At 35.9% G+C, this 12,356-nt stretch overlaps 1 protein-coding gene across 1 annotated transcript in view; it reads right to left on the reverse strand.

The window, feature by feature from the left end:
- The window catches only part of LOC134677776 (mucin-19-like), a 77,042-nt gene that overhangs the window by 46,190 nt on the left and 18,496 nt on the right, over nucleotides 1-12,356 (reverse strand). The window contains exon 2 of the mRNA XM_063536204.1: nucleotides 7,209-8,832. Within this exon, the coding sequence (XP_063392274.1) occupies nucleotides 7,209-8,828 (1,620 nt within the window). The 5' untranslated portion in view covers nucleotides 8,829-8,832. The remainder of the gene's footprint in view (nucleotides 1-7,208; nucleotides 8,833-12,356) is intronic.

Genomic DNA, 12,356 nt, shown 5'->3' on the forward strand with positions numbered 1-12,356 from the left:
CTAAATGATTATAAAATTAACTGTGTCGGACCGTCTTGCTTTTTTGGCTAATTGATATCAGTTTTGAATACTACGCCTCTCATTGCGGCATAGTCAATGAGGCCATTTTGGCCATTTTTGAAGGGCTCTAGCGCCTTAAAAAACAAAAATATCAAAAATGCAAAACGGTCCAACACACACATATTAACAATATTGACAATATTAATCTGTGTTGAAAAAATCATTACTCTAGCATCAAAACCCACGGAGGAAACAAGTACGTTTGTATGGAGAAATGACCACTCCTGTTGGCTCTTAAAGAAGTCCTGGGTTCAATATGCTGTAGGCTATGTACAAAGTGATGGGAGAATTTGAGCTTAATCAACTATAAGTGCCATAAATTCAAAAATTATTGATTGATGAAAAATTAAAAAAAAAAACTTACGTCCTCTTTGGAATACAAGTTTAGGTCGTGATTTTCTTAGTGACAATGCTGCCGGCAAAATTATCCAAATTACTATGTCCTGACTGGCTGACTGACTGACTGGGTCCCACAGGACGGATCTCGGGGCAGAGGAGGACGAAACAGGAGATGGCGGGACGACCTTGACACATTTTGCAAAGAGTGGCGGGAGTGTGCATCGGATAGGACCATATTTCTTAAGTTTCTATTATTAAGTAACTTTTTTATTTTGAGTCTAACCTTTTCAGTGCAAATATGCAAAATTTCTTGATAATGTTAAAAAAAAATTGAAACATGCGCAAAAGATAAAATATATTTACCTACCTACTACTTTTTATAATTTATACATAAGTATCACGGATGTGAAATTATTTTTTTCTCGCGTACTAGTTTCCATTTTACATAGATTTTTTTGATAACAAAATGTCTTACCCGAGTTTTAGCTGATAATTATTTATTTATTAGATAGGTATAATTGGATTATATATTTAGTATTTCTAGTTAGATGCCACACAAAAAACATAATCCGAATCCAAGAACGTTCATCGGAATAACTGCTATTTCCGTGTATGTTAGATTTATGTTATATAAGATAAATCTGTACATAACAAGAATCAATTTCGTATTTATTTATAGACTTTGACGAACAAATGCTTATTAATAATTATTGATAAACCGATAAGCGGAAGAACAATAAATCAAATAAATTGGATGACATACATGGTATCAACCTGTTTAATATAAACTGCCCAATTCGAACAATGATATAAGATATCTCAGCGATAAGATACCGATTGGTCAGTGTCAAAAGTGACGTTTTATTTATTTATTTAACCTTTATTGCTCAAAAGAAAACCTTACAGTACAAAAGGCGGACTTAACGCCATAAAGCATTGTCTACCAGTCAACCTTTAGGCAAAGCAGAGAGATTGTGGGCTGTACTACTTTATCAATAACAACAAATATACGTCATATAGGAAATAACAAACCATACATACATATAAATATACATACTTAGCTATATTACATATAATATTATATAGGTACATAAATAAAGACAAAACATATAGAGCTTGTACATACATTATGAATCTTTTATTCCGCTAGCAAAGAAAGCACGTAAAGATTTTTTAAATGCAAACGTTTTTGGTCCAAGAGATGTCACTTGTGACACTGAAAGATCGGTGTCATATCGCTGTGGCATCTTACAAGCATTTTTCGAATTGGGCTGTAAGGCAGATGTACGTTTAAAGATATATTATACGGCTTTTTCGTATAAACCGTTGAATGTCAAGGTGGACAATTAAAATGCCGCACCTGGTTTGAACCTGGGACCGCCGATACTAGTAAGGAGATATTATTGAAGAATGATGCGACAATTAACATTTTAAATAAATAAAAAGGTAATGGTTATTATACGTTAAATCCGTAAATATACTAAACGTATTAAAACTAAATATGTCACTATCTAATCGAATTTAAACTGTTGTGAGACATACTAACATTGAATAATTTTACGGTTCAAACTCACTTGTTTTACTTCACTGTTAGTGCTTGAGAAATGAGACCTAGGCTCTCCGAAATATGTCGCGCGAGTGACTAAAAACAAGTGAGTCTAAACCGTTAAATTATTCAATGTCACTATCTAAATAAAATTATAATGAAATGCATATTGTATAAATGTTAAGATAAGTTAAGTTAAGAAGTAGGTAAATATAAATGAAATCTAAGTCTTATTATCTGTTAATGCTAACATTACATTATAAAATAAATTAATGAAAAATATTTTAACAATTTTAGGTATTTAAATTAATCCATGTCAAAAAGGCGGCATACTTAAGTGAAAGAGAGCGCTTTTTAATTATAGTAGTAGTTATTAATTATAGGAACCTTGAGATTTAAATTATCCAGGTTTCACTGTATATTCAAGTCTTATTTTTTATTACTATTATCTAATTCCATTATGTACAGAAAGCAACAAAAACGTCTTTATATAACGAAAATCTTACCTACTTATTTGAAACGAAGTACTGAAGAATATTTTTTAAGGATTATAGGTTGTATTATGTTACCTATAGTTCGTTTTTTTAGCTTTAGAAATAAGGTAAACAATCTTGATGTGTCTTTTTATTGCAAAACGCGTTTTAAAAATAAGTCGCGGCAAATATTTAACAGTTATGAATCTAATACGATATATATTATATTCTTCTGCTTTCATAAATAGTAGGTAGTTACTGATTTTTAAAAAGCGTTTTTCAACTAAAAGAAGAAAGAATGTCAAGATGGCTTACCTTCTTTCTAATGCTAAAAAAAACGAAATATAATTGGTGGATCAACTATTTCTTGTTGTTATTCTATACGGTCAGCCAAGAGACAATAGTAGCATAGTTTGTTAGACATTGTACACTACCTTCACACGGTTGGTAGATGACCCTTTATGGAAAGGTTTTATAAGTACCACAAAAAAGCGTGTTTGGTGAATTTAAATGCCTACAAATCACGTTTTAAAGGGTAACCCAGGAGAACGTAACCATGGCAACGAGTGACAAGAAGATGTTGATTAACCCTAATACATATTTGAAAGCAAAGGCGTTGTACTTGTACTATAAGGGCCCCCCCACATCTGGCGTCTTTCGAGCGTCGGCGTCTACAATTCTATGGCCGCTGCTCGATGCAACGTCGACGCAGCGTCGACGCAACTGCGCAGCGACGTTATTTTCCATAGCGCTGACCCGACGCCAACAGACGCCGACGCTCGAAAGACGCTAGATGTGAGGGGGGGCCTAAGACCGATCACCGTCAAAAGTTAAGAAGCTTAGTAAAACATCACGACGAAAATGTCGTAACCGGATTATTCAAGTAACCTGATCAATATCAACTCCGTAAAATCCATCATCTGTCAAATCTGATGACGATTTAACGATTTCTCGAATACCGATAATAATGACTTGTCATTATACGATTGACATGTCACTGACGCAACGCTAGTCACCGATGACATTAAAAAATGACAAAAAGGTGGTGATTGACTTAAAATTGATGATGAAATGACAGTGGAGTGTAACATTCGTAATGTATTTTATAAAGAGCAGGGACCTTGGCTTTACTTTTTCTTGCTAATCGATAAACAATTCGAAGGGGTCACTTATAATAAAAACCGGGCAAGTGCGAGTCGGACTCGCGCACGAAGGGTTCCGTACCATAAAGCAAAAAAAAAAACGGAAAAGAATGCAATAAGAAAACGGTCACCCATCCAAGTACTGACCACGCCCGATGTTGCTTAACTTTGGTCAAAAATCACGTTTGTTGTATGGGAGCCCCACTTAAATCTTTATTTTATTCTGTTTTTAGTATTTGTTGTTATAGCGGCAACAGAAATACATCATCTGTGAAAATTTCAATTGTTTAGCTATCACGGTTCGTGAGATACAGCCTGGTGACAGACGGACGGACGGACAGCAGAGTCTTAGTAATAGGGTCCCGTTTTACCCTTTGGGTACGGAACCCTAAAAATGGTGGTTTAGATTTAGGTGCCTCTAATTGGCCGCGAAACAGGGTATGTGGAGGGCTCATATTGGTGCTTTAGAAAAAGCTTCCGAATACTAGTCGAGCCCGACGGCTGCGTTTAGCTACTGCATTAGGTTAGGAATACAGATTTAATACGAATAAAAGGTTGCGTTCGCAACAGTATGGCTCTGTTTAATTTCGATGTAAGTACAGTCACCTGCAATAATATGTTACACAACGAAGGCTGCAAAAATATGTGACGCGCTCTTATATAGCGCTACAAATAAGATCGTGTCAGATATTTTTGCGGCCTTCGTTATGTAATATATTATTGCAGGTGACTGTACATATCTGGTTCGATTTCCCGTAAATATTACTATAAAAAACTATAATAAAAACTCGACATAAGGTATTTTTAACGGGTTTATCACTACACCTTGTAAAACAGTCCTCCGCCGCGTTTCTCTGTTTGTGTGTTTGATTGCGATAAACTACTGAACGGATTTTCATGCGGTTTTCACCTATCAATAGAGTGATTCTTGAGGAAGGTTTAGATGTATAATTTGCTAACCGGTGCGATGCTAGTTTATGTATAAATCTCACTTATTCCCATATTTAGGTTTTATGAGCTTAGTTTGGAAATTTCATTAGGTTATATATTTTTTCCTAAATTAGATATTATATTAATGTAAGGGGGAGGCCTATGTTCAGCAGTGGACGTCTTATGGCTGAGATGATGGTGATGAGATATTATGTTTAGTTTTAAATTTAGGCTTCTCATTAAATTGTACACAAATATGTTTCCACCTAAGATCATCAATAAAACACGTAAATAAGTTAATTGAATACTTAGCCTTAACATACATGATTATGTTAAAAGTCAATAGTTTAATGAGTTAAATCAATAAAATGATAATCTTGCTGATTGAGCGGAATGACCTTTCGGACAAAATTACCGAACATCAATACTAAGGCTAAATGTCATAATCAGCTGGTCAAAGGTCGCCATTTTGGATTCTTGTGTGTCATTTTGGCATTAGAAAAAAATCTGATTTTAATCTATGTAACTTCACTACAATAAAACAATATCCCCCGCTGCGTCTGTCTGTCTGTATGATTGTGATAAACTCAAAAACTATGAAAGGATTTTCATGCGGATTTCACTTATCAATAGAGTGATTCTTGAGGAAGGTGTAGGTATAATTATGTTAAGGCTTTGCTTAAATTTAGAGTTAAATTTTGAGTGTCACTTCGGTCGCGATATCCGTGGGACGAAAGCGGTTAAACATTAGCGATATCGTACTCAATATAAAAATATCGTGGGGATTAGTAAAAAAAAGCAAAATTATTACAATAGATTTTTTTAGTCCATAAAATACCTAATGTTTAGATATACTCGTATGTAGACAACTTAGTATTCGTTTAAGTAATAAAAACCGGGCAAGTGCGAGTCGGACTCGCGCACGAAGGGTTCCGTACCATAATGCAAAAAAAAACGGTCACCCATCCAACTACTGATCACTCCCGACGTTGCTTAACTTTGGTCAAAAATCACGTTTCTTGTATGGGAGCTCCATTTAAATCTTTATTTTATTCTGTTTTTAGTATTTGTTGTTATAGCGGCAACAGAAATACATCATCTGAAAATTTCAACTGTCTAGCTATCACGGTTCGTGAGATACAGCCTGGTGACAGACGGACGGACGGACGGACGGACAGCGAAGTCTTAGTAATAGGGTCCCGTTTTACCCTTTACCCAAAGGGTAAAACGGGACTCTAAAAAGCAAAATTATTACAATAGATTTTTTAGTCCATAAAATACCTAATGTTTATTTTAGATATACTCGTATGTAGACAACTTAGTATTCGTTTAAGTAATAAAAATCGTCGTGGAAAACACTGTTGGCTCCATATTTTGTAAACATGTTTTTAACTTTATGTCATAAGTTGTCATTGAGACCGGATATTCAAAACAATTTTGACATTGGATGTCATGTTATGTTCCTCAAAAACCAGGTACCTAACCAAAGTGATATTTAGAAACCGGAGTACTTACTAGATTTTGTTTTAATGCTTGTCTATTACGGCTCGATTCGGAAAATGAATTAGATATCTATTAGACATCAAGAAGTTTTGTAAGGTAGATATGTCAAATTTGACGTTTCCGCGATTCTGGACGTCCTCTTGAACGATTTCCACCAGTTATGACTTAGATATCCAAGTCACTTCTAGTCGATATCTAATGTAGATCGCAAAAATCTCTAGTGCGTCTCTAATCTTGCAATTATCTCGTTTCCCTAATACGCCTGTTAGATAGTTATTAAGGGCTCCCCCACATCTGGCGTCTTTCGAACGTCGGCGTCTACAATTCTATGGCCGACGTCGACGCAACTGCGCAGCGACGTCATTTTCCATAGCGCTGAACCGACGCCGACAGACGCCGACGCTCGAAAGACGCCAGATGTGGGGGGGCCCTAAGAAATAGTAATAGGCAAACTTTAAGTAGGTAATTTGATTTGAATGAACATGTTTAATACTGCGGGGCTAGTTCGACTTGTCTTGTGTAAGATTATTCCATAATATTTATTTATTTAATGAGTAATTTAATAACGGATCGGTTATTACTTACTACGAATATTTAAAAAAAATAGGTAAATATGACACGTCATTTGATTCTGGGATTGAATACCGGTATATGTATATTTTTTCAATACAAATTAACCGGTATTAAATTTCTTTAAGCTAAGTGGCGTAATCTTTTTTCAAAGTTACTACTAAGTAGTATGTTAGTAATATAATGATAGCGGTAGTGATTTTAGTGTTCGTGATATTACGCAAGGTTCATCTTGATTAGGAGGAAAGTCATATTCTAAGGTAAACTTACTAGTACTGGACATGCTAATGCCCAATAGATGGCACCTTGCTGTCACCTCTATTGGGGTAAATTTTCAAATAGGCATTTTTTGCTGTCCCATGGCTAAAACTCTAAATCCATAGGACTAAAAGACTGGGCAACTTGGATGGAGGGACGTAAGTTAAACTTTAAAAAGTAGAGAGGTGCCTCGTACAGTTTATTTTTTGTTGTTAAGAACCCTTTCTAAAACGATGATTATAAATCAGATGTTCCAAAAATAAAAAAAAATACCATACAAATGTCGAAAAAACACCCACTTCCAAAATTGACCCATTGACAATTACTTGTACTGTTACCGCGTCGAGCACCAGTACGTTTACCTTACTGTGTATAAAAAAATCTTACCTTAGTTTTCGCCTGGAGCACGCTGGCACCATTTGTGTTCACAACTCCATTGTTGCACTGCGCCTTGTGGACGCACACATATCCTTGACCGGCGCAGGTTTGCTGCAGTTCACCGCCGCTGTGCGCGTGGCTTTGCACATTCCCAGTACCCTGGAAAGCTTCGTCGATGTTCGACTGCGTCTGCTGTTGCTGCTCGAAGTCGAATTCACTTGTCTTCTGAGTATTCTGGATTAGGTTCACGTTGGATCCAGCGGTGGAGGCGGTGAAGGGGCTGGGGGAAGAGCCCGTGTAGCCGCGGTTGGCCTGGCCTTGGCCGAAACCTTGGCCTTGGAATGAGGATTGGCTCGATTGGCTGCTGAATGTACTCTGGCCGCTGCCTCCGTTGATACCTTGACCGAATCCTTGCGCTGCTTGTCCAGCGTTTCCGCTAGCTCCACTGTTGAAACCAGCTTGAGCACTGAATCCACTTTGTCCTGAGCTAGCGCCAAAGCCTTGTCCGGCTGCTCCTTGCCCGCTACCAGCGCCAAAACCTCCGCTTGCACCGACCCCAGCTCCGCTTCCTCCGACCCCAGCTCCGCTTCCTCTAGATGCAGATCCAAATGCGCTTTGGCCACTTGAGCTTGATCCGAATGAGCTTTGACTGCCTTGGGCTCCGAATTGACTGCCCTGAGCGCCAAACTGTCCGGCACCTTGGCTGCCTTGTCCAGTAGCGCCAAACGCACCAGCGCCCTGTCCAGCTGATCCAGCCGAGAATCCAGCCTGGAAGCCAGATCCAGCCGCATTCTTGTTGTACTGACCGTTCAAGAACGGATTACTCTTCAGATCGATTTCACCTCCGTTGCTGCTGAACGTTGAGCTTGAAGACTCGAAGGATGACGATTGGAATCCGGATCCAGCAGGCTTAGCGCCGCCTTGCGCGGACGCTCCGAAACCGGCTGCGGAACCGGCGAGTTTAGAGAATTCTCCATTCAGGAAGGGATTCGCGTTCAAGTCGAAACCGACACCACCGCCTAGTCCGACACCTCCGGCACCTCCAGCACCTCCAGCACCTCCAGCGCCTCCAGCGTTACCACTGCTGGTAAACGAAGAGCTAGACTGGCTGAACTTCTCAAAGCTTCCTCCACCGCCAGCAGCAGCGTTCTTGAAAGGCGAGTTCTGGTTCATCCACCAGAAAGGTCCGTCTTTAGGGATACCACCTTCGAACACATTGCCTAAGCTCCCAGCGGCGTGGAAGGTGAATTCGTTTCCTGTGTCGGACGCGGCTGCCGCTTTGAAAGCATCAATATTCCCGAATCGTTCGATAACGCGTCCGTCCTTTACTTTAAGTCCGGCGCAGCCCTTGTCGGAAGAACAGCTCTCGAACGAGGACTGGGAATGCACTTCAGCACCAGGCAACGCCTGTATAGCTGCTAGCACCTCATTGGGGCTTTTGAATTTCAAGTTAACTCCTCCTTTACATGTGGTACATCTTTCTTCTCTGACTTGTGGTGAGGACTCTTCTGCCTCTACCACGGGTTCGCTCTTCTGAGGCAGCTCTTTGGCTTCTTCGATATTATCTGGGGTCGCTTGAGTGGCCAGAAGGAGGCACAACGCCACCACTGTTCGTAGTAGTGGCTTCATGGTTCTGTAACAATAGAAATTGGAGATAAGTGGAAATATACACTGAATAAAAAAATATAAATAATTAATAAATTAACTATTGTGGGAACGCTGCCTGCGTGTTGGGCACTCTCCCAAGGGCACCAAATTTTGATAGGTATTTTTAATTTTTAGTTTTATATATTTTAATTGTAGTTACTTAGTTTTAGTTTTATATTCCTGTTTATGTATTTTAGTAATTTATATTAATAAATGATTATTGTGGGTTATATCATAAGTTATACTAACATACAAGGACCCCTGATATTGAATGTTGAATGTTTTGATTTCGAATAGTAATGTGAGCCTAACTGTTATATGGTAATGGTTCTCTAAATTGCTGTCAATCGCGATTCAAAGTGGCAATGCAGTGAGCGTGATGGGCACCTTTGCGTCCGGAAGGGCTCAGGACGAGATGTTTGCTAACTAGGTTTTACTCTGTTTACTTTACTTTTTATTTAATTAAGTTTATCGCTAATTTTAATGTTCTTTATTTTGTTTATTTGCTAGTTATGATAATTATAATCATGACATGATTGTGTTACTATTTTTTTACATCATCGTTAATATCATTAATTTGAAGACTGTTTTTAATTTATTTGTGATATAAAATCAGCATTGTAATAAATGTGAATCTAATTAATTCGAAATATAAGGAAATAAAAATGTGATCTCATGCTAGACATGAATAACAGGTGTCTAATACATTAATAATCTCTAGAATATTTGACACTAATCCTGAGTAATCTGACTCATGCATGACCCTACTTATCGGACCTGGTGACAACTTTGAAGATGTGACTAGTTTATTATTCAAAAAACTAGTTTTGCAATAGTAAGCCCACTCAAATATATTTAATTTTGTCGCTTAGCAACAGGGATCGGATACCGATATTTTTTGTACGTTTTTTCGTTACGTAAAAACACAACTGAATCATACATTTCGAGTATAAAATAATCCGAACTCAAAACAAAAAAATGGCCGTTTAACTTTGGAGTCTTTGGACGCATAGATTGACGAATCCAGCAACATAAAAACTAGTTTGATGTATTCAAAAGGTACTTAAATACAAAATACAGCACGTAGCGGCCCCCTTTTTTAAATACCTGTCGTTAAATTTAAATAATCACAATTATTTAGCAGTGGCGCTAGTGTGCACGTTGATGGGCTCTTAACGTCAGTAAAATATTATTAATTTATTACACATAAATAATTGATTTTAATTCTTCTTATTAAAACGAAAATGTTAAAATATTTTATATTTGTTGTCTATATAGACTGTATATCATTTAGTCATGGACACAACAAAACAGTGTAATTTGATATAATATTTTGTATTACTTTAAAATAAAATAAAATAATACACTTGACTAGACAGACTGTCATCAATCATTATCGATAAAAAACTTGTATAATAAAAGTCTCTTATAATGATTATTTCTACATTTGTAAGTCAATTCATGAATACCTGATTGGAAGTAAAATAAATTTGAATATATTGTTATTGGACAGTGGGCCATTATGACGCAAAATTATCAATACGTCTAGAAATTGTATGTGAATTATGTTATATAGATTACAAATTCAACAATAGTTATAGTGTATCATTTTATTACGTAGACACAATTTTGCCAAAAAATGTTGGCAATATTTCCGAAAATGTGTTAAATTATTTAAGTTTTTTTTTTACTTTTCAAAATAGTTTTTTTTATAGTTGGAATAAAATTCGCCTTATCACTAACTAAGCGGAATATCATCCTTGGTATGTTTGGGACGAGGCATGTTGCTGATTTTCATTTGTAGCCACCGGACGAAGCCTGCGTTGCGGATTTCTAATTGCAAACATATTTAATTTAACTGAATAAAGTTTTTATGTATAGCGGTATAGTATAATAAATTATGAATATAATGTTTATTTTATTTATTTTATTTTATTTTATTTTATTCGGGATGCTTACTGCCTAATATACATAGGTTAATAGACTTATCTACTATATGCAAATTACAAGCTTCCACATATATAATGCTAAATAACATAAATATAAAGGTCTCAAATTAGCAGAGTATTACACTATATAGGAATATTCCTGATAAACTAACTATGAACGCAAACTTAAGTCAGGTATCGTTAACTATCTATTGAAAATATATTTAAACAATTAATCTACTACTTCTACTATTCTATCTACTATTTGTTTATATATTTAAACAATTAATCTTTGCTGCTTGAACAACAATTCTAAGCTTTAAGTTAAAAACAATAATTTATTTTATAACGTTAACAAATATTATGTCAACCCTTGACACATATTAATTGCATTTATATTAAACGTTTAATTAATCTCATCGCGGAAGTAAGTTGTCAAAATTAAAAGTATTATAACCTTGACATTACACATTACATCCCTTTGATAAACCGTTGATAACAGGAACTATTATAACAGACAAACATGTAACAATGACAGTTAAGCAAAAAACAACCGTATGCCAAAGCCAAAACTTACAATTTGACAAAGCTTTTCAAATGTCAAATCCTTTTTAGGTTATGTTACCATAATAAATTTGCAGTCGCTGTTTTGGTTTTTTTGTAGTATATCAGTATTTATTGGTATGATTTCAAGCACGAATTTTATTTTATGAGCGGTAAAACAAAAATGGTAGTTTAATATTAATATATTCGGCCGTGAACTATTAGAGATGAAATATTTGACTCGATCGTATTTGGTTTGTCCGAAGGTGTGATAAATAATTATATTATATACAAGCCTAGGAAGAATTCGATTGTGTGAAAACCGACGTTCAATGAAGACAAAGCTATTTGAACAGTTTAAAGGTCACGTGTTCGATTCCTGATCATTTATCATTAAAATTTTGTACAAGTACTTGAACGTTAAAGCTAATTAAATTAAATAAAAACAATTTTCCAAACAAGGCATATAAAATAGATTTGTAATTCGAAAACAGAAGATTTAAGCTTTGTATATCATTATTTAAATTTACTTTCTTAATATATCTTCGTGTAATATTATTCACGTCAACTTTTTCATCCAAAAAGTCTAATTAAAGTATTTATTTTTCGTTTTAGTTTCATTGATCAATTAATTTCAATGAATACTACTAAGAATTAATTATATTAAAAAGGGTAAGTTTCTTATTCAAGGTTAAGTAACATTTAAAATGTCTACTTAAGTTTAACTATGGGTTTAAACGTTGCATAATTATTTGGTCAAACTGTTTGCACTACCGAAGGTCGGTAGCATACATACACACACACACACACTAAGAACATGATGACTAATCCGCTACAACTAACAAATGAAAATTATACACTCTCTTGATAAAAAAAAATAAAAAGAAAAAATGTTACTTTGCAGTTCAGCGGGGAAATGCTGCAGGCATTATGAGGACCTTTGAGCCAGGTACGATGCAGGGGGGGGGGGGGGGTTATTTTAGGCTAAGTGTAGAATTAATATTTTTTAAGGTGTGTTCTGTAATTAACTTTAATTAAT

Source organism: Cydia fagiglandana, chromosome 27 (genome assembly GCF_963556715.1).
Source record: "Cydia fagiglandana chromosome 27, ilCydFagi1.1, whole genome shotgun sequence".
NCBI lineage: Eukaryota > Metazoa > Arthropoda > Insecta > Lepidoptera > Tortricidae > Cydia > Cydia fagiglandana.